Source organism: Hermetia illucens, chromosome 1, assembly GCF_905115235.1.
Source record: "Hermetia illucens chromosome 1, iHerIll2.2.curated.20191125, whole genome shotgun sequence".
Lineage (NCBI taxonomy): Eukaryota > Metazoa > Arthropoda > Insecta > Diptera > Stratiomyidae > Hermetia > Hermetia illucens.
Genome location: NC_051849.1, coordinates 107,593,822 through 107,620,384, shown reverse-complemented (window position 1 = coordinate 107,620,384; position 26,563 = coordinate 107,593,822). Strand labels below are relative to the sequence as shown.

The 26,563-nt window shown below is 42.5% G+C and overlaps 1 protein-coding gene across 1 annotated transcript in view; it reads right to left on the bottom strand.

Moving 5' to 3' along the window:
* Nucleotides 1-13,323, bottom strand: part of LOC119651539 (indole-3-acetaldehyde oxidase-like) — a 77,676-nt gene extending 64,353 nt beyond the window's left edge. Inside the window, 1 exon segment of the mRNA XM_038055175.1 lies at nucleotides 13,090-13,323. Within this exon segment, the coding sequence (XP_037911103.1) occupies nucleotides 13,090-13,148 (59 nt within the window). The 5' untranslated portion in view covers nucleotides 13,149-13,323.
* Nucleotides 13,324-26,563: the final 13,240 nt, after the last annotated feature.

Here is a 26,563-nt window from a genome sequence, read left to right as displayed (position 1 = left end):
AAAACCCTACCGTGCAGGGGCCAATAAATCTGTTTAACTATTATGCCAATTAGGTTAAACCTTATCGCAAAGTCACGCATACCTGGCTAATCGATGTTCAATGTCTGCATCGCATTGAATCTAGTAAAGTTTTTGGCAACACTCGTAAAATGTTGGCAGGCCATCTAATCAATGCGATCAGCTGAGGGTACCAACATTTCAAAGCCCATTTGCGGTTCATCGAGCTTAGGCACACAGCCGCCAATTTCGACGGGTAGTGCCCCTAGTAAACTAAAATAGGCAGATATGTTAGGTACACTACAAAATTCTTTTCAGTAATGGGCTACCTCTGGCAAATATGAACGGGCTTATCTAATCCTATCCTAGATTTCCTAAGGCGGGAGGATAGGAAGGCTAATTCGAAGTAATCTGTCAAATGGATACTCCCTACTTCTATAACGAAGGGTATATGATTAGTTGGTAACCTGTTTGTGGTGGTGGCGGTGGTGGATTCAAGACACATTTTTCTATCCGTGTATAGCTACAAATCCAGCATATTCCTTCATATTTTTCCAAACTACGAGATGTACGTACATATTAGATATTATGCTCATCCTAAACAAACTGCATATTTCCGAATACTGTACATATATATGCACGTATATAAATTGATCGTACCCATATTTCTGATTTACTTCATACACAGAAGCATACATATGTACATATATAGTACGTATATTAAATACGACTGGTTTATATACAAATATATCTATCTGAATTAGACACTACCCGCAAATTTCATTAGCACGCATATACTATATAGCTGCATACATACACATGTCTGCTGGAGTAATTGATATTCATATACCATACAAATGACTACAAAACCAAAAGAAAATAACTCTTTGCGACCCCATTCATAAGAACTCATTTCGTTGTGGTATTGACGATTTGATATATGACGATGACGTCAGAATGCACGAAATTCACAAAAAATTGCAAATTTTCATCCCCTATAACTTTGTTAATAATAGTTGGATTTTCTTCAAACCTGTTATCCATTACACCCGTGCCAAATTTTGAACTTCGAGTAAATTTCTAAAATATGGAAATATACTGTTGTTAACTTTGTTGGTGCAGATATAGGAACCGGATGTATTTTGAAACCTAGATTTCGTAGAGATGCACCACTGTAATTTCTTTCAGATTTTTCAGTTGCATAGGTTCTCAGAACGAGACCTGTTACACTGATGGTCGCATTTTGAGCCCTCACTCCCCTTTCATTTGATATCCCACATGGCAACGTTTTTTTAAAAAACCTACATACACACATGTCTGGTTGGAGTAATTGATATTCATATACAAATAACTAAAAAACTAAAACAAAATAATTCTTTCCGACCCCATTCATAGGAACTCATTTTGTTATGGTATTGATGAATTGATATGTGATGATGACGTCATACACGTTTTACCATCCATGAAATTCACAGAAAATGGAAAAGTTTCACCCCCTATAACTTTGTTAATAATAATTGGATGATTGTGCATTATGTTCTTCGTTATACCCATGCCAAATTTTGAACTTCTGGGATGAACATAAAGGGGGGGATGCCGAGTAAATTTTTAAAATGTGGAAATACACTATTATTAACTTTATTTGTGCAGGTATTGGAACCGGATGTATTTTGAGGCCTAGATTTCGTAGAGATGCACCACTGTGATTTTTTTCAGATTTTTCGGTTGGATAGGTTATGAAAACGAGACCTGTTACACTTTTTGTGTGTCTTATTTTGAGCCCTCACTCCCCTATACTGCAACCAATATCAAATATAGAACCAGTTTCGAAAAGTGAAAGTAAGTAATTAAGACCTTTCATTAGATATTCCACACGCACACATTTTATGAAAAAACATTTTGCACCCTCCATTCACATGTATGGGGAGCCCCCCTTAAACTTAAGACGAAACGCCGCCACTTGCTGCATGCAAAGGGGCCAACAGATTACACACTTTTACCAATTTTCATGACAATCAGTATAGCCGTTTCCGAATAAATCGTGTGTGACAGACAAACAGACGGACAGACTGACAGACAGGCAGGTGGACAGACCGACAGACGGACCTGTGAGGGGTGGCCAGATCTCCCATCAGGCGCAACCCCAGCTGGCGGATTGGGGTATACCTATTGATGTCTAAATATGTGTTCATACACTTTTCTTTCCTGACTGTGCATGGGCTAGTGTTTGCTCATCTCTGGTGCGCGGACCAAAATGGCTATGGGAAGGATACCCAGAACATAAAACCACCATGGAAGACGAGAGAAGGAGTAAACTTACGGTGCAGAGGCTCGGAACCCCAGTACCGGCGGCTTTTGGGAGGGAGCAAGCGGGCTCCCGGTCATGGATATCCCTCGACCGCAGTGCCTCGGTGGTGGACAACTTGGCCACCTTGGCATATAATGTTACAAGTGATTTGAATCTGGAGAAGGAGGGGTTCAAGCGAAGTACGACTTTACCGAGAACACCAATACCAAGAGCAAACAAAGATGAACTAAAGGCAGCTTTTTGAACAACAAAAACCGTGACAACACCCACCGCATATGTTCAAGATGCTCGACAGCAGGAGGTGCTCTAGGAATAACGAATCCATTCAAAAGAAGCTCATCAACTTTGAGATCTTCACCAATGCCAAAGATGATGAAGCATAAAGTACAGGCAAAGGAACAGAGCCCCGATCCGGAGGAATTACCCTTCACCCTGCTTGGGGCAAAAATAGTTGAGCTGTCCGAGTTTATTAAGGACAAGCACAACGTGCACCAAGCCATAAAATATAAATCGCAGATGGAGGAAAAGAATACGCCAAACCCCGCTGTGCCAACAATATCACAGGCGACCCAAGTGACGCCTAACTGTACTACCATTGAATCCCGGCGAAATAAACGAGTACGTGAAAAAGAGGGGGATCCTTTAAATAATCAGCAGGCGTCTAAGAGAAAAAAAGGCCGACAGGACATTCTTAAAACCAACACCAACAGCTTAGAAGGAGGACAACGTACAGCGAATCTAGGAAACTCGACCAGCGTTGCGAAGCCTAAGACGAACGAAAACGATGGATCGACTAAAGTTACCAACAAAAAAGCGGAACGAAAAGCGAGAATGCGAACTCGTCCAGATGCAATTGTTATCTCCAGTAAGGGCAATTTGCCCTACGCGGAGATACTCAAAAAGGTCAAAGCTGATCCCGACCTAAAAGATCTGAGCGGAAATGTGAACAGAATTCGAAGAACCCAGAAAGGGGATCTCATCTTCGAGCTGAAAAGATCCAGCGATGGCAAAACTGATGACTTTCGCACTCAAGTGAAAAACTCACCTGGGAAGAATGCCGCAGTGCGTGCCCAAAAACATCAGATCTATATACAATGTAAGGATCTCGATAAAGTGACATCGAAAGGAGAAATTTGTATCGATCGATCCGATCTATGCAGAAGATGTGGGGAGAAAGGCCATATTGCCAGAGAGTGCAATAGGGACCCCAAATGCCTACTGTGCGAAGTAAAACAGGGACAGGATAACCGGCATATTGCCGGAAGTGGTAAATGACCGGAATTTAGAAAGACGCTCACTGCAATGAGAAAATGAGGTTTATTCAAATAAACCTGAATCATTGTAAAGTCGCTCAGGATTTACTTGAGCAGACCACGTTCGAATCTGAGATGGAAATTGCCATCATAAGTGAACCATATAGAAACCGTCACGGTGGCGTATGGGTCGCAGATTCGACTGGTGGAGCGGCGATATGGGCTTGTGGTCGACAGGCCATACAATGTGCTGCAAGTCAGGCAGCCAATGGCTTTGTGTGGGTGAAAATAAGTGGTGTATATGTATACAGCTGCTACGCCCCACCAAGTTTGACACTGTCTGAATTCGGACAAATTCTTGAGAATCTTGATAATGAGATGCTGGGGGGCGCAGTTTAACAGAAGCTTTCGCGCAGATGGACATGAATTTAGCTAACGAAGGTGCTGTAAACACCTTCCAGAAAGGGGGGTCAGGCTCACCTGACCTGACCTGTGTCAGCCTCTCGCTGGCACGTGGTATGTCCAGGCAATCTTCTTCAAGACATGTGTCGAGCCTAAAGGCAAAGAGCTATCATGCCCGAAACCGAAAAAGATTTCAGGCTAGTCTGCAAAATCTTTGGATGTGCAGACCTTCATAGAGGTGTGCTTAGATCAACCTGATAAAGCAGGCGCCTCTACGGAAAGAGCCGTCCATCTGGCTCAATGCATCGCCAAAGCATGTGACGCGTCCATGCCTAGGAGGTGCTCATTCCCCAGTAGAATGATGGTGGAATGATGAACTGACCGGTCTTCGATCAGCCTGCCACCGAGCCAGAAGAGCGGCTCAGGCAGAGGTCGGTAGGTAGAGTCGATCAGGGGCAGAAAGAGTACGTCTATAAGGCAGCCCGCAAAACCCTCCATCCAGCGCCATCCAGCGTAGCAAGAGGAAATGCTTTAAGGAGCTCTGCTCAGAAGCGGACGTCAACCCTTGGGAGAGAGCTTATGGAATCGTGATGGGACGATTCAGAGGCCGTTCATCTCCGCAGATCACGTGTCCCACCCTCTTGCTGAAAATCATCCAGGGGTTATTCCCCCAGCAAGAGCAGAGCACCGACACATTCCAGCCACCTCTGAATGTGACGGCAATCCCGCCAGTCACCAGAGACGAACTGCTGGAGATCTGCAGCAGAATAGGGAATAAGCGCCGGGCCTGGACGGAGTACCGAACAAGGCCCTTAAGCTTGCCGTGAAATCCAGGCCTGATCACAGGATAATCAGATTCGACATTGAGGGTAACTCCGAAATAAAGAATAATAAGGAATCCCAAGAGAACGGATTGGATATCCTACGCAACGCACTTTGAGCAACAACATTGCCCACCTTCAAGGAGGCTGGTTACATCAGGAGCTAATTAAAACTAGAAACAGTAGTGGAAAACCTCAACACTAGTCGTCATTGGCGCATATGAGGCCAGCTGTCCGGCAAAGACAGTTAAGTCTTCAAGGGATGTACTATGGTGGAACAAGAACCTGGCCAGAATGAGAACAGAGGCACGAAAACTCTTCAACCGGACAAAACATACCGAGGACTAGCAGAGGTATAAAAATGCACTGACTGCATATAGCAACGCGATCAAGGAAGCGAAACGGAACAGCCTCAGAGAATTCTGTGAAGAGATCGAACAAATCACAGAAGCAACCAGGCTGTGCAAGGCTGTAGCCAAAGACGGGGGAATATCCTCTTGAAGAAGCTAGGCTAAGGTGGGCAGTGGGAACTTTTAAACCACTGAAATGTCCCGGAGTAGATGGCATTTTCCCAGCACTAATCCAGAGAGGCCTAGGAATTATCCTAGAGTCTCTTCTGAGAGTGGTAAGGGGGAGCATCGCACTGGGATACAAGGGCATCGAAACGGGTAAAAGTGGTCCTTATTCCGAAAACGGGTAAAAAGGATCCATTTCACCCTAAATCTTTCAGATCAATTTGCCTAACATCGTTCGTACTCAAAACAGTGGAGAAGGTCACGCTTTAGAACTAACGTTCTAAAGCGTGATCCCTCCATCACTGCCAACACGCTTACCGGGCAGGAAGGTCAATTGAAACTGCTCTATATCAGCTGACAGAGGTACTACGAGATGCCATAAAAACAAAAGAAATTACACTGTGCGCGTTTCTGGATATCGAAGGAGCATTCGACAACACATCGTTCACAGAGATACAAGATGCCCTGAGCCGCAAAGGAGTGGGAAACACCCTGGCATTCTATATGGGCAAAATGCTAGCACTAAAATAGAAGTACCGACAGGTACAAATTCTATTGTCATGAACACCACTTAAGACTGTCCACAGGGTGGGGTACAATCGCCGCTGATGTGGAGTATGGTAGTAGATAAACTCCTGGATGTGTCAGCAAATACTGGAATACAAGTCCAGGATTGTTTTAATCTGTAGGGGCAAATATGAAGGTCCCCTATCCCCTAATCCAAACTGGACTAAGGGTCACTAGTGCCTGGTGCAGGAGGGTGGGACTGCGAATCAACCCAACCAAAGCCACCATAGTACTATTCACTAGGGGGCGTAAGCTTGATCACCTGAGAGTATGACATTACATGATATGGGGGTGAAACGACAAACAGAGGTCAAATATTTGGGAATTACGCTAGACCAAAAATTACTCTGGAAGACACATGTCGGAAACACTTGTCGGAGAGCCACGAAGGCTCTGATGACTTGTAGATCCATAGCAAGAAAAAATGGGGTTGCAGCCCGAAGATATTACTTTGGATATACACTGCAATAGCAAGGCCAATGATTACCTATGGAGCGGTAATCTGGGCAGAAAGAACCGAACTCAGCACACAAGCCAGGGAATTACATAATCTGCAAAGGCTGGCTTGCGTGTGTATCAGTGGGGTAATGAGGACATGCCCAACGGCATCCCTGAAGGCCCTTCTGGGATTAATCCCTCTCCATCTGCACATACAGATGCAGGCAAGGAGGGCAATATTCAGGATGGCCGGTAGTATGAACTGCCTTCATCCAGATCGAGCAGGCGACGCGAGATCTTGGGCTGCACATCAATGAAGGCAAGACAAAATATATGGTGGCAACGTCAGCACCGAAGACGAATCAACCAACAACATCAAACCGCACTGGTCAAACACAAACACGAAGAAGAATAAGGATAGGAGAATACAACTTTGAGACCGTTGATAATTTCTCCTATCTAGGGTCGAAAATCACAACCGATAACAACTACGATGATGAAATCCGCGCACGGTTGTTGTCAGCCAACAGAGCCTATTTCAGCTTACAAAGACTGTTCCGCTCGAAACGTCTCACCACAGGGTCAAAGCTCTTACTGTACAAGACTATGATCTTGCCAGTCCTCATGTATTCCTCGGAAACTTGGGTTCTTAGCAAGAAAAATTGCGAACTCTTGGCCGCGTTCGAGAGAAGAATCCTCCCAAGAATTTTTGGCCCCCTACATGAGGATGGACGATTCCGTAGCCTACACAATGACGAAATCTATGAGCGATACCATGACCGTCCGGTTGTGGATAAAATCCGGCTCAATAGGTTACGGTGGGCGGGTCACTTAATCCGTATGGATGAAGATGATCCCGCCCGGAAAGTCTATAAGGGCAATATCTATGGTAGAAAAAGAAGACGAGGCAGACCCTGCCTAAGATGGAGCGATGGCGTTGGCCAGGACGCCAGACAGCTTTTAGGGATATCGAATTGGTGGATCTCGGCGCAAAACCGGGATGTCTGGAGTTCCTTATTAAGGCAGGCCTAGACCGGATACCGGTTGTTGCGCCGTTGATGATGATGATGGTAGTATGATGGAGGCGGGGAGCTGCTTAAATCGAAGGAAGATTGATCTTCTTTCCAGGCGGTATCCCAAATTACTGATACCAAGAGATAACATGACAACGAGGTTTCACTTCGATAAGAAGTTTAAAACACATTGGAGTAACAAGGTAAACTGGGAGAGCGTGGCCGCGACATACGGCTTAAACCAGCAACTGATTACTTGGTACACTGAAGGATCCCTCACAGCAGAGGGAGCGGGTGGAGGTGTCATTGGTCCTAGGAAAATGTACTTTGAGCCAATGGGAAGGTACAGTAGCATATTCCAGGCGGAAATATACCCCATAGGCAAATGTGCCTCTTTTAATCTGCAAAGGAACTACGGGGGGCAGAACATAGATATTCTCACCGATAGCCAAGCAGCAATCAAGGCACTTAGGTCCAACCAGGTGAACTCTAAACTTTTGTGGGAATGCCTTGAGAGACTGAATACACTTGGCTCGTCCAACAAGGTCTGGATACTTTGGGTTCCAGACCATGCTGGGTTGGAAGGCAACGAGGCAGCGGACGAACTAGCAATGAAGGGAGCCGAGACGCCTTTACACGGGCCAGAACCCTTTTGTGGAATCGGAAACGGTTTCATGGCTATGAATATAAAAAATGAAGAGGAACGATTGAGTGAACTATACTGGGCGGGCCTACCTGGGATGGAGCAGTCCAAGGTGCTTATTGAGGGATACGAACCCATGCGCACAAAGGATTGCTTAAACATCACCAAGAAGTGGAACATACTAAAGTTCCTAACGGTTATAGGCCTGCTTAAGATACCATGATCAATAGGAACAATATAACCAACAGGGGCACAATAGTTCTTTGAGGACGCGGTGCGACTTTCCCTTAACAGAATAATAATAATATATATAAAGTGAACAACAGATTACACGCTCCATCCGATTTCCGTGACAATCGGTTTAACCGTTTCCGAATAAATCGGGTGTGACAGACAAACAGACGGACAGACAGACACCCAATCGATTCTAATAAGGTTTTGTTTCACACAAAACCTTAAAAAATAAATAAAAGATCTTGATTTGACTCGCATACGCATTCCCAACTGAGTAGACTGGTATCCAACATCCATAACGAAGGCTCTATTCGGAACTGATAGCTATCATTACCAATAATGATATGGCTAACAAGGTAATTTTTAATATTAACTTATTAATAATAAATAATAAGCATTGTTTTAAAAGTTAAAACAAATGCTATGATTCAGGTTTTGAAATAATTTCAAGAAAATTAAGGACTGACTATCAAAACTATTATTTCTTTGGAGTCACCGTCAACCGAAACCATTGACTTTTAAAAATTTATCATTAGTATAAGCTGCAGGTATAGCATATAGGATAAAATTATATTGAAGTCCTATTATTAACGACAGGTCAAATTTGTCATTCATGACAAGGCTACGTTGACCATCTGGTGTCACTAGGCCCGTACACATGATAGAGAGGGCAACAGACAAAACTAATAATTCCAACCTGACCTTGAATAAATAATGCCTTTTGTATCCCCACAGCCATTATATGTAAAAAGTGGATATTGCTTATTTGGAGCTTTCTACCTTATTTAGTTACCGCAAAGTCACTGGAGTTCTTATCAATTACTCTCAAAACCCCTTATCACTGATGTGTACAATTTCAAATACTCCAAAGCAGCTCATTGTCAATTAAGTTATCAAGCGGAAAGTAGAAAGCAATTTCGCAGTCAAGATATGTAATTACGTATATCGTATGAAACTAACTTTGTTTACAATTCAATCGTCAGAGAAAAACTTGGAGTGCCTCTTGCGATTAATGAATTCATTTCGGACTTTCATCGGAGTGCATATATACGTTATCTACACGTGAGCGTTACATAATAGATCTGATCTGATTATTACCTCCTTAAAGAAGAGACATATCACACGATGAGAAAATTACATTTGTTAAATGCCAATGATTTGATATTAAATTTTAATTCCTTATCTGAATCCTTAAAAAGTATTTTTAAAACAGTCACAATCATTTACTCCTAAAAAAAACTCCTGTTGCCTTTTAGTTTTACGTAATCGCTAAGATATCCATGCAACATAGTAATGCCACCTAATCCACTACCGCAGCTGTTTGCTTGGTGCCATACTACCGTTGACATTTAAACAGGGGATAACATCATAAAGGCCGCCATCCACGTTCAGTTCAGCCTGTCACTTGCGCTCGAAGAGACGCTATACACCCTGCCGCTAGTTGAACGTGCCGGCAAATAAAGCGACATTATTAGTTTAACTCTGAACGTAGAGGGCGTAGAGATGAAAATTTGAGATATTTTTGTCTGGGTTTATACTATTTGCCAGCAATGAGAATACACATAAAATTCTCGCTCGTAGCCAAAGCAAACATGAAATTTTTGTTCACTACCTAAACAGCATGTGTGCGACGACAGGGCGCATCAAACACATACGCGCGGCTTTCCTTATACCCTTTCCGTCTGGCCGGTTGACCGGATCATTTTTCATTCAACCGCCAGCCGCCTCAACGGTCCGGGCAAGCCACATCCCATCCACGCTCCAGCCCCCGGTCAACTGCGGACTGTTTAGACGAACTGATCGTGAATTTATGGAAAAGGAGGAATGGAAATGACAGAGGACACGAATAATGTATTATGTGTAATATTGCAATCAACAGCATTTTCAAAAACCTCCGAGAAATTTTTAAAATTCTACCAAAAAGTATTGCAATCTATAGTAGCATTTTTGTCACCCGTCTGCGTTGTGTCATTGTATGGGTTATGTCATCGGCATATTCTGTCCTGAGATTATTATGATGACGTTATACATTTTTAAGAATGCACGAAATTCACGCAAAATGTGCAATTTAAACCTTCCATAACTTTGTTACTAATAGTTGGATTGTTTCCAAACTTTCCAAAGGTATGCTTTATGTTATACCCTAGGTATATGTAGTCCTAGCATGAGGGGGTTCCTTTCTTTTTCGGTTGGATAGGTTCTGAGAACGAGACCTGTTACACTTTTTGGACATCATAATTTGAGCCTCCACTCTCCTACGTTCCACCCGAGATTAAATACGGGACCAGTTTTCAAAAGTACTAATTGGGCGCTTTCATTTTAAATCGCACATGGCCACATTCTGTGAAAAAAAAATTTTTCACCCTCCGTTCACATGTATGGGGAGCCCCATATTAAAGTTAACACAAAATGGCACTATTTACTGTATGTAAAAAGAACAACCGATCACACGCTCTCACCAATTTTGGTGACAATCGGTCCAGCCGTTTCCGAATAAATCGGGTGTGAAAGACGAACTTGCAGACAGACAAACAGACATTGATTCGATTCTAATAAGATTTTATTTCACACAAAACCTTTAAAAAGACTCATCAGATGCTGCTTCACCTCTGCCCTGGGAGCATCGTGACTTAAAGCGGCAACGGGTGGAAAACGCTCCTTATATAATCTCCATATCTCGGCAGGATGAGCATCGAGTTGTGTAAGGCTTCATCCTGTTGACTTGTTGGTAAAACTTCCGGGCCTGGTGCGGTTGATCCCTCTACTTTTCGAATTCGCAGACCTGTTGGTTCTCCCAGGTTTCTTTTTCGGTCTGTGAAGTCGCTTCTCCGCTCACCGGAGTTCGCGCGTGCCCTGTATCCTTTGAGAATGGAACATTACTCGGTATACGGCATTCTTGCATTCCGTTGCTAGCTTGCATTCATCGTCGAGCCAGCCGTTCTGACTCTTTTTGCAGCTGGGGCCAAGTATATTTGGAGCCGTATTTATGATAACGTTCTTCAAGTGATTGTGGAAATCATTTGTTGATGCTTCATCTCTAGGATCTCTGTTGACTGTGGATATTACGGCATCCATTTCCCCCTTATAGGTGTTACGGAAGGCTGTGCTGTGGATGGCTTCAGTATTCACTCTCACCTGATTGTCAGACGGGATTCTACATTCATCAACCCGTGATCAATTTCGTTGAAAGTGGTCCCATCTGGAGAGTTCCATATTTGTCTGTGGACCGCTTTCCGCGCAAAGCAAGTACTTTCAACAATCATTTCGTGTGACACTGCTAATTGAATAATCCGCAGTCCGTTATCATTTGTATTTTTATGTAAGCTATGGGTCAACGTACCGCCTGAATACGGGCCCCGTCCCTACCTACCTATTAAAATCACCATGTGTGATTTTGATTTCATACCTGGGACAGGCATCGACGGTTCGTTCCACTGCCTCGTAGAAGGTATCCTTCTCCGACTCTGCATTCCCCTCTGTAGGGACGTGAACGTTTGACGCTTATATTTCTAAATTCGCCTCGCAAGCGCAGAGTGCATAGCCTTTCGCTTATGTTATCAAAGTCAATAAGAGAAGGTTGCATTTTTTGGTTGTCTAAGAAACCTATTCCGAGCACATGGTTTACTGGATGGCCACTATAATACATATATGGTGTAATTACTGTTTTCCAGGAAACCGGGCCCTGTCTAACGCATCTCCTGCAACGCTGTTACATCACCCCTATATTAGGACAGGATATCGGCTAGCTGCTTGGCAACTCGATCTTTGTACAGCACACGTTCCGTGAGAAAATGGGCAAATCGTTTTTCCGTTTACGTTGCCGGGTTCGTCGTTGTATTGTCAGTCCAGTCCTAGGTTCCTTTTGTGGCTTCGTAACAAGTTGTTTTCCGTGTATGGTTGCCAGCCCTATCCAACCATACAAAATTTTAAAAGGAGCTTCGGTTTCACCATTTTATGACTTACGTATATTGCTGCAGAGCTTCTAAAATCAATGCAAAGGCCGTTCTCCAATTTACACTATACTACATATATGGTATGTTATATTATATATGCAAATAGTCTTGACTGTCACAGGGAAAGTCGCGGTTCATATCTCACAAGGGGCAGGAGATTTATATGAAATTTACAAAGTGTATTCACGTGTATGGAAAAGCTGGATGGAAAGCTAAGCACAGGATCAACGATGCATTCAGGCTCAGTATCATTGAAAAGGTGACCGACCCAATGCATACTGTCATAATCATGGCTCAAGCATGCAGGAAGGTAGAGCTGATTTCGAAAATCCAATTATGAAACTGCAAAATGGGTTCATATTCGAGACCATTCTTTGCCGCAACAGCAACGCTCACTTCAAATCGATTCTAGGCCGTATATCAAGTAACCATATGCAAATTAAGCAGCTGTCAGTGGATGCTGCTTGCTTGAATGAAATGTTCCTCATGTGTGTATCAAAACGCTCCAACATAAAGTAGTGGAAAGACTTATGGCTCAAGCAGGATTTGACTCCACTACGGCGGGATCAGAGCCATATTTCACAATATTATGTATAGCTCCGCATTTCGCAATATTGCAGCATATGCTCAACAGTCGGTGTTCAATAAATCAAGAAGCATTGCCTTAATACATAAAAACTAGTATAACAGAAAACATGAAATGAATAGAAGGTGTAAAACACTTTTCTCCGATTAAAACCATTGATAGGTGCTACTTAAACTATACGTACTTTGATAACAGTCACACAAGACTCGACTTTTCCTTCGCCAAATAGAATTTGCCACTTCATTACTTTTGGGATCCGGTGCATATTTGCACACGATTTCAAGATGCTTATTTAAAGCAAATATTCATTTTCCTTATAGATACGTAAGAAAGTGTAATATGGGAAAAATTAAACTCACTTTGTATCAATGACAGTATTCTGAGAAGAATATTGGCGGTTCGTTGTGGTTGCAGCCATCACTTTCCAATAAAATTTAAGTATTTAAATGGAAAATCACAATTTCCTTAAAAGCAACAACACAAACCACCGTTTGTCCACTGGACTCTAGAATTGATACAAGCCGACCCTTATATACTTGTGATGAGCACTCAAAAACGTTTACTCCGACTTCTACCTACCCCACTCCGTTGCGAACCAGCCGCTAACTGAGAGTCAATGGTGAACTAACAAAACTTTAATAATTCCATAAGCACTGACCGTCTCTAGATTAGTCGCAAAGAATCTTATCAGCCCCTCCATAAATAAGTGTGAAGATTAAATCTGCTGTTCGCTATGAGTAAATAGGGGAGATATGCATTTTTGCGGAAGATTCAGCAGTATAGGATTTCAATCTGGTGAGAACTTAAGTGGAGTTTTAGAATAATGGGAGGAGGCACGGTTCATGAATCTTAATGTGGATTGCCTTTATTCCAACTTAGATTCTATTAACAATTTATGGCTATTTTATACTACGATAACTTAATTTTAAATGTTAAAATACATTAATTTGTATGCATTGTATTAGATTCAATAAGCCACGCGAAAGGAATTCTATTGGGTTGTTGCAAATGAAATGGCCGTTTTGGTACTAAAATTTGAACCCACTGTAAAGCTTACAAAAATATACTTAATAAATATACTTATTTAATGAAAATAGGTCCCAGTCGATTCAAAACACTTCTCCCAGCGAGATTCAAGAGCATGTATGCCAGTTTTATAGAAGTCCAACTGTCGGGTGTTGATAAATTCGTTGAAGGCAATTTTGACTAGTCTCTTCGTTCCTAAATTGTTTTTCCGCCAAAAAATTATCCAAATGCTTAAAAAAGTGGTAGTCGGTTAGCGAAAGGTCCGGTGAATACGGTGGATGGGGCAGAGTCTCATAATGCAATTCGTTCAACTTTTGAACGGTTGTTCTGGATACATGAGGTCGTGCATTGCCGTGAATGAGTATCACACCATCTCTGTTAACCAATCTCGGCCGTTGAATACTCAATTTTTGGTGCATTTCCTCGAGTTTAGCGCAGTATTTCTGTGCATTTATCATTTCTCCAGGTGCCAAAAAAGAATAGTGGACAACTCCAGCTGTAGACCACCAAACACTCACCATTACCTTCTTCGGATGGAGGCTCGGTTTCGGCATATGCTTCGGTGGCTTACCTAGCATCTAGCCACTGTACTGATCGGCGACGATTGTCGTATAATATCCACTTTTCATCACATGTCACTATTCTGTGCAAAAAGGGATTGCTTCTGATGCAGGAGAGTCAAGAAGTGCAAATTTTCATTCGAAGCGCCATATTTTGCTCCATAAGGGCATGCGAAACCCATTTGTCGAGCTTTTTCACCTTTCCAAGTTGTTGCAAGTACCGGGAAACTGTCGAATAGCGTACGCCCAGTTTCTTTGCAATGTCTCTCACAGACTGACGTGTGTCGGATTCGATTAGTAAACGCAGCTCGTGGTTATCAAGCGATGGTCCTGGATATCGACGTAGCTCACTTTGAAGGTTTCCGTCGCCTGACCGGAATTTTTCAAAGCCACCGTTGTGTGGTTCGTTCGCTTACCGTATCAGCTCCAAATGCGTTGTTAATATTTCTGTTCACTGTTATCACAACGATAGTCAAAACTGAAATGAGTCCTTGATTAAATATAGGAGTATTTATACTTCATTTTCCGACACCAACAGCGCCAACTGGTGGAGGTTTGATACAGCAAAATCACAACTAACTTCACTTGGTTGCCAAATCGACCATTTCATATGCAACAACCTAATACAAGTTAAATCGATACATATTGAATTTCACCCGTAACGACACAAAATTTATACACCAATCAATCAGAATAACGCAGCAGAACTTAAAAACCACGAATTTGTATCTAACTTCATATCTAGTATTTTGACAGCGATATCTATCACATGTATCATACCGTTTAACACCAAATTTTCACAATGCAGCTGAGGGAGGAATTTGCAAGTGTTTTACTTAACCAAAAATGTCATAAAAACCATAGAAGCAACATTTGCGGTAAGTGTTAGTATATCCTTTTAACCTTAAACAAGTCGGAATACCGGAAGCTCGCGCTTTGGGTGTGAAGGTTTTGTGCTCATCTTATGTAAGAGAGATCTACAGCATATTCCTTCATATTTTTCCAACCTACAAGATATACATACATATTACAGCCATAGATATTATCCTCATCCTACCTAGATGATATCCTCACCCTAAACAAACAAACTGCCTTTTACCAAATACTGTACATATACCTGCACGTACACAAATTGATCGTACACTTATTTCCAATTTTCTTGGTGCACAAAAGCATACATATATACGTATAGTACGTATATTGAATACTGCTGGTTTAATGTATATATCTATATATCTTTCTAAATTAGACACTAACCGCAATCGCCATTGACATTATACACGTTGTAGAATGTATGATATTCGCAAAAAGTGGCAGTCTCACCCTCCATAAATTTGTTAATAATAGTTGCATTTCATTCAAACTTGGCCAAAATGTGTCTTATGTTATGTTTTGTACCAAACCGAAACGGGTTTGTCGAGTAAATGTCTAAAATATGAAAATATACTATTATATTATTAACTATATTTGTGCAGATATCGAAAACGGATGCATTTTGAGGCCTAGATTTCGCAGAGATGCAACCACTGTGATTTTTTTCAGATTTGTTGGTCGGATGAGTTCTGATAACGAGACCTGCTTCACTTTTTGTGGCGCACATTTTCATCCGCTCCTCATCCAATATCAGAAGCAAGATCATTTTCGAAAAGTACTGATTGAGCGCTTCATTTGATACCCCACGTGACCATATTTGGTGAAAAAAAATTGTACATCCCCCTTTCAGATGTATGGGGAGCCCTCTCAACACAACACAAAATGTTGTCACTGGCTATATGTAAAGGGATTCACAAACCACACCTTCTTACCGAACTTCCTGATAACTGGTTTAGCCGATTTCGAAAAACTCGCAGTTATTGGAAGTTGTTATGAAGTCATCTCTAGTTGCTTACATTCACTAGACGTGATGCGCAAACAAGAAAATTGGGCAGCGTAGGAATTCAAACCAAGAGACCCGAAATTGCTACAACGAAAAGCTAATATGATAACACTGAACAAAAAAATTGGGATAAGCCGATTCATGCATCAGCATTGTGTGCAAAGCCATTTAGCGGGATCAACCCGGGGTGGTGTACAATGAGCTACTGAAATTTAAACAATCTATCAATGTAGAACCATATTCACTGCAACTGGAAGAAGAAGCCTTGATTGGAAAACCATCACAATACGAACAATGACACGACAAAGGTATCCTTCAATCTGATAAAACTCGAATGCATGTGGCCAGACTAAGGATTCTTGGAGACGTTGTAATCACTAGATATCGTCACTTCAAATTATTCTATTCATATGGACAAACAAAGAATTTGGTCGCTTGTAGGATAACGTCAAAGCACCAAGGTATACCACATTCTACCTGAAAAATGGGAAAAGTAGAGCGACGGACAATTCTATGAGTGATTTATTTGTAAGACTTTTTTTAAAATAAAAGCGAATTTGATTAAAAAGGACGTTTTTTTTACATACGCACATAATCGTTCAGAAGAAATAATCCAACGGGAAACAAGCCGGAATACCGGCAGCTTGCGCTTCGGTGTGAGAAACTTTCTATGCACATTTTTCCATTCGCATATGGCTAATAACCCAAAATATTTCTTCATACTTTTTTCAAACTACAAGAAATACGTACATATTGCACGCGTAGATATTATGCCCACGCTAAACAAATGTTTTTTTGTTTAGCCTATTACCAAATACAATATTCTATACTGTATTCTATACCATCATCAACGGCGCAACAACCGGTATCCGGTCTAGGCCAGCCTTAATAAGGAACTCCAAACATCCCGGTTTTGCGTCGAGGTCCACCAATTCGATATCCCTAAAAGCTGTCTGGCGTCCTGACCTCCGCCATCGCTCCATCTCAGGCAGGTGTCTGCCTCGTCTTCTTTTTCTACCATTAGTATTATTATTCTGTTAAGGGAAAGTCGCACCGCGTCCCTCGAAGAACTATTGCGCCCCTTTTACTGGTCATAGTGTACCTATTGATCATAGTATCTCAAGCAGGCCTATAACCGTCAGGAACTTTAATATGTTCCCCACTTCCAAATCTTTCAGCTTTGCATCTGATATTAAGTGTTTTCCCACATGCCTCGACCTACTTTGCACAAGTGCCGGACACTGTCCCAGGACGTGTATAGAAGTTTCGTCATACCTGCAGGCAATGCCCGTAGATATCCCTAGCTTCCCTAGGTAATAGTTCAGCCGACAATGACCAGTGAGAATTCCCACTATGATTCGGAGGTTCTTCTTGGTGAGGTTTAAGCAATCCTTTGTGCGCATGGATTCGTATCCCCCAATAAGCACCCTGGACTGCTCCATCCCAGGTAGGCCCGCCCAGTATAGTTCCCTCAATCGTTCCTCTTCATTTTTTAGATTCATAGCCATGAAACCGTTTCCGATTCCATAGAAGGGATCTGGCCCGTGTAAAGGCGTCCGTGCTCCCTTCTTGGCTAGTTTGTCCGCTGCCTGGTTGCCTTCCAACCCAGCATGGCCTGGAACCCAAAGTATCTAAACCTTGTTGGACTGAGCCAAGTGTATTCAGTTTCTCAAGGCATTCCCACACCAGTTTAGAGTTCACCTGGTTGGACCTAAGTGCCTTGATTGCCGCTTGGCTATCGGTGAGAATAGCTTATGTTCTGCCCCCTGCAGTTTCTTTGCAGATTAAAGGAGGCACATTTGTCTATGGCGTATATTTCCGCCTGGAATATACTAATGTACCTGCCCATTGGCTCAAAGTACATTTTCCTTGAACCAATGACACCGCCACCGGCTCCCTCTGCTGTGAGGGATCCGTCAGTATACCAAGTAATCAGTTGCAGGTTTAAGCCGTATGCCGCAGCCCACGCTCTCCCAGTTTACCTTGTTACTCCAAAGTGTTTCAAACTTCTTATCGAAGTGAAACCTCATGTTATCCGTTGGTATCAGTAATTCGGGATACCGCCTGGAAAGATGATCAATCTTCCTTCGATTTAGGCAGCTCCCCGCCTCAATCGTACTACCGGCCATCCTGAATATTGCCCTCCTTGCCTGCATCTGTATGTGCAGATGAAGAGGTATTAATCCCAGAAGGCACCTTCAGGGATGCCGTTGGGCATGTCCTCATTACCCCACTGATATACACGCAAGCAAGCCTTTGCAGATTATGTAATTCCCTGGCTTGTGTGCTGAGTTCGGTTCTTTCTGCCCAGATTACCGCTCCATAGGTAATCATTGGCCTTACTATTGCAGTATATATCCAAAGTAGTATCTTCGGGCTGCAACCCCATTTTTTCCTGCTATGGATCTACAAGTCATCAGAGCCCTTCGTGGCTCTCCGACAAGTGTTTCCGACATGTGTCTTCCAGAGTAATTTTTGGTCTAGCGTAATTCCCAAATATTTGACCTCTGTTTGTCGTTTCACCCCCATATCATGTAATGTCATACTCTCAGGTGATCAAGCTTACGCCTCCTAGTGAATGGTACTATGGTGGCTTTGGTTGGGTTGATTCGCAGTCCCACCCTCCTGCATCAGGCACTAGTGACCCTTAGTCCAGTTTGGATTCTATCACATAGGGTACCTTCATATTTGCCCCTACAGATTAAAACAATCCTGGACTTGTATTCCAGTATTTGTTAACACATCCAGGAGTTTATCCACTACCATACTCCACATCAGCGGCGATTAGTACCCCACCCTGTGGACAGTCTTAAGTGGTGTTCATGACAATAGAATTTGTACCTGTCGGTACTTCTATTTGAGTGCTTTCTAGCATTTTGCGCATCCAGAATGCCAGGGTGTTTCCCACTCCTTTGCGGCTCAGGGCATCTTGTATCTTTGTGAACGATGTGCTTGTCGAATGCGCACGCGCACAGTCCAATTTCTTTTGTTTCTATGACACCCCGTAGTACTTCTGTCAGCTGATACAGAGCATTTTCAGTTGACCGTCCCTGCCCGGTAAGCGTGCTGACAGTGATTTAGGGGATTACGCTTTAGAACGTTAATTCTAATATAGTAGTCTATGACCTTCGCCACCGTTTTGAGTAGCAACGATGTTAGGCAAAGGTCTGAAAGATTTAGGGTGAAAAGGATCCATTTTACCCGTTTTCGGAATAAAGACCACTTTTGCCCGTCTCAATGCCCTTGGTATATGTATCCCAGTGCTATGCTCCCCCTTACCACCCTTAGAAGAGACTCTGAGATAATTCCTAGGCCTTTCTGGATAAGTGCTGGAAAAATGCCATCTACTCCTGGAGATTTCAGTGGTTTAAAAGTTCCCACTGCCCATCTTAGCCTAGCTTCTGAGCATACCTCTTTTGCTAGTTTCCAGCTCTCCCTCCTTCCTCTTTTATTCGTTGTTGGAGTGTCAAGCAGAATGGTGTCACCTGCCACCGTGGGGTAAGACCCCAGGAAATGAGTTCTGAGAAGCAGGTGTACCCTGTCCTCCTCATTCTCGGTAAATGTCCCATCTTCCTTTTTCAAGCAGACAGAGGATATTCTCCCGTCTTTGGCTACAGGCTTGTACAGCCTGGTTACTTCTGTGACTTTGTTCGATCCCTTCACAGAATTCCCTGAAGCTGTTCCGTTTCACTTCCGTTTGTTTTGCCGACTTAAAGAGTTTTCGTGTCTCTGTTCTCATTCTGGTTAGGTTCCTGTTCCACCAAGGTACATCCCTTGATGTCTTGACTGTCTTAGCCGGACAGCTGGCCTCAAATGCCTACCATAGATATTGCCCTCATTGACTTTCCGGGTGGGATCATCCTCATCCATACGGATTAAGTGATCCGCCCATCGTAACCTATTGAGCCGGATTTTATCCACAACCGGACGGTCATGGTATCGCTCATAGATTTCGTCGTTATGTATGCTACGGAATCGTCCATCCTCATGTAGGGGGCCAAAAATTCTTCGCAAGATTCTTCTCTCGAACACGACCAAGAGTTCCCAATTTTTCTTGCTAAGATACGAAGTTTCCGAGGAATACATAAGGACTGGCAAAATCATTGTCTTGTACAGTAAGAGCTTTGACCCTATGATGAAACGTTTCGAGCGGAACAGTTTTTGTAAGCTGAAATTGGCTCTGTTGGCAGACAACAACCGTGCACCGATTTCATCATCGTAGCTGTATCGGTTGTGATTTTCGACCCTAGATAGGAGAAATTATCAACGGTCTCAAAGTTGTATTCTCCTATCCTTATTTTTCCCGTTTGACCAGTGCGATTTGATGTTGTTGGTTGGTTCGTTTTCGGTGCTGACGTTTTTTTTTTTGTTTTTTTTTTGGGAGTAGGGTAGGTGAATGCATTTACGCACAGAGTGTTGGACTCCTGTAACAGCACGTTGGCAGCCTACCAACTAAACACCTCCCTGTCATCAGAGAACTAGCCTGGAACCGTTTGACACATTACTTCGGGCTAGCCCTCCCGCTCTCCCGGCTTTGAGAGCCTTCAAGTCAGGGAATTCTTTTCACCAACGGGAGGGGAGGGGAGGAAGGGAGTTGTTGTTAGTTCAGGGAACCCCTTACCGTCCGGTCCCTCTGCCAGGTCGAAATCAATCTTCTTCGAAATAAGAAGAGCCCGAACATAATGCGCAATACGATTCCAGCTACCAGCTGCTCTTCAGCATCTCTCGCACAATGTCCTCTGGAGAAAGCTCCTCTGCGGCCGCATAAAGCTGCTGGCGGAGGCCGTCCCACCTCTCGCAAGAGAAAAGGTTTGTTCAGCGTCATCCGCCACTCCATTGCAGAACACACAATCAGGAGATCGCGCCTTCCCAATCATGTGCAGGTAAAACTGAAAACCTCCATGCCCACTTAGAAGTTATGTTGTTTCCGAAAATGGTATCAAATCTGGGATTAAATGGTTGAAGGAATGGGAAATTGTGATTCTTTTGGGAAGGTCAATCTTCTTGATACTATTCACGGAAAACTCTGCTACTACTTCTGAATTGTTACCCCGATTCAAGACGTGATGTTTATCTCTCTGACTTAGTTTACTCCCATGCATACTTTGATGAAAAGAAGAAGACATCTAAACTTTGCATACTGCTCCAAAATAATCCACAGCATGTGATTGTGGTCAGTGCAGGAGAGTTCAGAGCGGAAACGAATCTGCTCTTTATCGATCAAGCTTTCAAGATGATCCTTGATGCGTTCTAGGAATTATTTCAGCACTCAAATATAATTACCTCACTCAAGACGGGGATCCGTTCTTGGAGTCCGTATGATCCTTCTTCCCTTGCCTTCTTTCACTCTTTGAGAAAGTCCTCAGATCTCCATATATGCTTATACTTGATCTCACCTAATCACCTCTCCAACCACTCCATGTTGGCAGAGATGAGCCTGTATGTTCACCACTGTTCTTTCGACGTTCTTCGTCTGCCATGATTTTAATCGCATGTTTCTGAATGCAAAACGCATCCCGCTCGTTCAGCATCATTCCTTGCTAGGAACATACTTGAAGTGGATGCTATGTTGCAAACATACTTGCTGCTTATAATTGAGCTTCGCGTCTATACTCACTCCCAAGCGTTTGATGGCCAATTTGGAAGTGATGGCTTAATTCCCTTATAATGGTAATTTCCATCTTACATTCATAGGTAAGTCGGCTCAAGTTAGTCTTGAACGACCCTGCAAAGATTATGATTTATTTAAAAAAATCTCATTTCCCAATTGCAGTTAGTGCTTTCCTCAATTCCGGAAATTTACCATTTCCGTCGCTCTTTTCCTTCGCACAACAGTAATTTGGGATCCCTATTGCCTTCCCTACAAACTGGTCTCTCTCCCCACACCTTCTGCACCGATCAGATCAATCAATGTGCATTCCTTCGTGAAGTGTCCAAACATGAAGCATTTAAAACACCGTTTTTGTGAGCAGGAGAACGAGTACTCGTCCAATCCGAAATTTTTCTGCCAACAACAATTCTCTGCGCTGTTTCTAATGATAAACATATTGTGACTATTTGAATACCGAGATCCTTACACTGTATGTAGATTTCGTGTGCTCTTAAACTTGAGGACGACATCCATCAGTTTTGCAGGATCTTTTCACCTCTTCGGATTCTGTTGACATTTCTGCTCGGATCCTTTAGGTCGGAATGGGCTTTAACTTTCTTGAATATCTTCGTGTAGGACAGATTCCCTTCCTGGAAATAACAATAACCTCAACGCGAATTCGAAGTAACCTTAATCCATTCAGTGTTTTCGTTTCTCTTAGCCTTTCCGACACTAGTCGGATTTTCCTTGATATTTCTCTCTCCAGCGATCTGTTATAGAGGGCTCTGATGGCCCTTACCATACCCTTTGTACCTTGGTACACGTTGTGCTTATCCTTGATAAACTCCAACAGCTCAACATTTTTTACAAGCAGAATGGAAGGTCATTTCTCCAGATCAGGCCTCTGGTATCTATGAGCCACTACGGCACTTACTTTTTTTCCGCTCTTTCAGTTTTTGCTTGTATTAACCTTTCCTGTACTGTACAACGATCTGCTGTTCGGTTGTTAAAATTTTGTGTTTTACACAAAACCTGTTCATTAAGCATCTATTGTCTGCTTGTAATTGTACCAGAAGTTATTCTGTCACGTGCATCAAGAACACCTTTAGTTCATGAGAAAGTAAATATTCCCAACATATTGACGAATCAGTAAACAATTAAAGGTAAGAAAATGTAACTATAAAATGTAACAGAAATTGAGTTATTTCTTAAATCGCCACGCGTGACTCCTTGCTAAACGGACAGGATCCATTGAGAACGTACGTAGGAAGTGAGCGAAAAAAGAAAACCACGAACCCATAATTAATTAATAAAAATTCAAGTACTCCTAAGTCTGAATTTCTGCCTCAAATGAAGCCCTGGGACTGAGGTGGAATCCCGGAAATTAAGAAAAAATAATCAACTTGTCAAAACAATGTAAGTGCATTTCTCAGTCGAAAAAAACGTCTTTCTCACCAAAAATCAATGAATATATGAATGTGGTGGAAAACACACCTAAATGAACACCCCTCTCAAGAAAGGAGAAAATCCAAAATCAGTGATACTATTACAAATCAGTAAACCTTTAATTGTGAAATACCCAAAATTACAAGTTTCTAATTGAGTCCTTTCATTTGATACCCCACACGACCATATTATATGAAAAAAATTTACACCTTCCCTCGCCCCTTCTTAAACTCATTACAATACGCTATATGTAAAATTGCGTGACAAATGGTCCAGCCGATCTCGAATCAATCGGCTGTGACAGGCAGACAGACATCAGACGTACAGACAGACATCGAAACCTTGGAAACTCGGCGCTTCAGGTATAACAGGTTTTGTGTACGATTCCATTTGTACTCAACATTAAATAATTTTGAAGTTTCACCACATAGAGCAAGTTAGATGCCTTCACATCGCGTATTGTGAAGTAATTTGAATTTGAAAAGCAATTGTTGCATTATTACTTTTGTGTTGATATGGTAAGCGTCTCGTTTCTCGACACCCCCAGTGGCAACATCCACGGCAAATGCCAATACTATACAATCAAGTGAAGTTAGTTGCGATTTTGCTGTGTCAAACCAGTTGGTGCTGTTGGTGTCGGATAATAAAATATAAATACTCCTACATTTAATCAAAGAGTCATTTCAGTTTTGACCATCCTTGTGGTAACGGGTAAATAAAAAGGAAACAAGTCGGGAAACCGGAAGCTGGACGCTTCAGGTACGAAAGGTTTTGTGTATTTCTTAGTATGTAACACGTAATATATCCATATATTATGTGAGAGTATCCACTTTCGGGTGATATTGACATTCATAGTCTTCAATTTTCAAAGAAGCAACAAATTTGGGCGTACACTTTGTTAGTAATAGTGCGATTTCCACCAAAGTTGCTAAGATCATGCTTTAGGATGAACTTAAGGGGGGTTTCTAACCAATTACAAAAAATTGTAGTAATATACTATTATTAACTTTATTTAAACAGATATCGGCATGGAAGGTATTTCGGAGTCCAGGCACCTTATAGTGGCAGCCTTCTGATTTTTTTCAGATTTTTCGGTTTGGTAGTTTCTGAGAATGGCCCCCCTTAAAGAAGTGATCACTTTCAACCCCCCGCGCTCCCCATCCTTCCAACGAATGTCAAAACTAAGATCGGCTTTGAAAAGTACTAATCAAGACCTTTAATTTGATACCCCACGTGACTGTATTTGACGAAAAAAAAATGTACACCCCCCTTTTGCATGTATGGGGACCCTCCCTTAAATTCGACGTAAAAGGAAATTTGGTGTCAATCGCTATAACCGTCTCCGAGAAAAATGCGTGTGACGAACAGACAGAGAGACAGACAGACGGACAGACAGTAAACCGATTTTAATAAGGTTTTGTGTTTACACAAAACCTTAAAAACGATAGAAAGGAGCCAAGAACGTATACTTTTTCTGAATGAGTTAAAACTAGGTCATAAAGCCGCGGAGGCGGACAGGAACATTAACAGCGCATTTGGAGCTGATACGGTAAGCGAACGAACCACACGTCAGTGGTTCGAAAAATTCCGGTCATGCGACGTAAACCTTCAAAGTAAGCCACGTAGACATCCAGGACGATCGATTGACAACGACGAGCTGCGTTTGCTAGCCGAATTCGACACACGTCAATCTGTGGGAGACATTGCAGAGAAACTGGGCGTACACTATTGGATAGCCTCCAGGCACTTGCAATAACTTGGAAAGGTGAAAAAGCTCGACAAATGGGTTCCACATGCCCTTAGGGAAAAAAACGTGACGCTTCGAATAGCAATTTACAGTTCTTTACTCTCCCGCAACAGCAATCTCTTTTTGCACAGAATCGTGGCATGTGATGAAAAGTGGATATTATACGACAATCGTCGCGGATCAGCACAATGGCTTGATGCTGATGAGCCACCGCAGCATATGCCGAAACTGAGCCTCCATCCGAAGAAGGTAATGGCGACTGTTTGGTGGTCTACAGCTGGAATTATCCACTACTCTTTTTTGGCACCAGGAGAAACGATAAATGCACAGAAATACTGTGCCCAACTCGAGGAAATGCACCAAAAATTGAGTATTCAACGGCCGAGATTAGTCAACAGAGACGGTGCGATATTCCTTCACGACAATGTACGGCCTCATGTTTCCAGAACAACCATTCGAAAGTTGAACGAATTGCAGTATGAGACGACTCTGCCTCATCCACCATATTCACCGGACCTTTCTGCAATAGACTACCACTTTTTTAAGCTTTTGGATAATTTTTTGGCGGAAAAATAATTTGGAAACGAAGAGGCTCTCAAAATTGGAGTTATACGAAAGTGGGATACATGCTCTTGAATCTCGCTGTGGAAGTGGAAGTGGAAGTGGTTTGAATTGACTGGCACTTATTTTGATTAAATAAATCAATTTTTGTAAGCTTTACAGTCATTTCAAATTTTAGTACCAAAATGGCCATTTCATTTGCAACAACCTAATATTTTGAAGATATTCGGACACTTTTCTTTTTAAGCTTTTCTTAAAAACAAAAGCTTATTAAAATCGGTTCACTGTCTATTTGTCTATCACACGCACTTTTTGGAAACGGTTAAACGGTTACACCTATTGACATGAAATTTGCCGATTTACACTGTTCTATCTTGAAATTAAGGGGGGAAGGCCCCCATACAAAAGAGCAAACATTTTTATGTTTCATTTTTATTTATGGTTTACTGAATTACTAACTAGATCATGAGGATTCTTCTCTCGAACGCGGCCAAGAGTTCGCAATTTTTCTTGCTAAGAACCCAAGTTTCCGAGGAATACATGAGGACTGGCAAGATCATAGTCTTGTACAGTAAGAGCTTTGACCCTATGGTGAGACGTTTCGAGCGGAACAGTCTTTGTAAGCTGAAGTAGGCTCTGTTGGCTGACAACAACCGTGCGCGGATTTCATCATCGTAGTTGTTATCGGTTGTGATTTTCGACCCTAGATAGGAGAAATTGTCAACGGTCTCAAAGTTGTATTCTCCTATCCTTATTCTTCTTCGTGTTTGTGTTTGACCAGTGCGGTTTGATGTTGTTGGTTGATTCGTCTTCGGTGCTGACGTTGCCACCATATATTTAGTCTTGCTCTCATTGATGTGCAGCCCAAGATCTCGCGCCGCCTGCTCGATCTGGATGAAGGCAGTTTGAACGTCTCGGGTGGTTCTTCCCATGATGTCGATATCGTCAGCATAGGCCAGTAGTTGGGTGGACTTGAAGAGGATCGTACCTCTTGCATTCACCTCAGCATCACGGATCAACTTCTCGA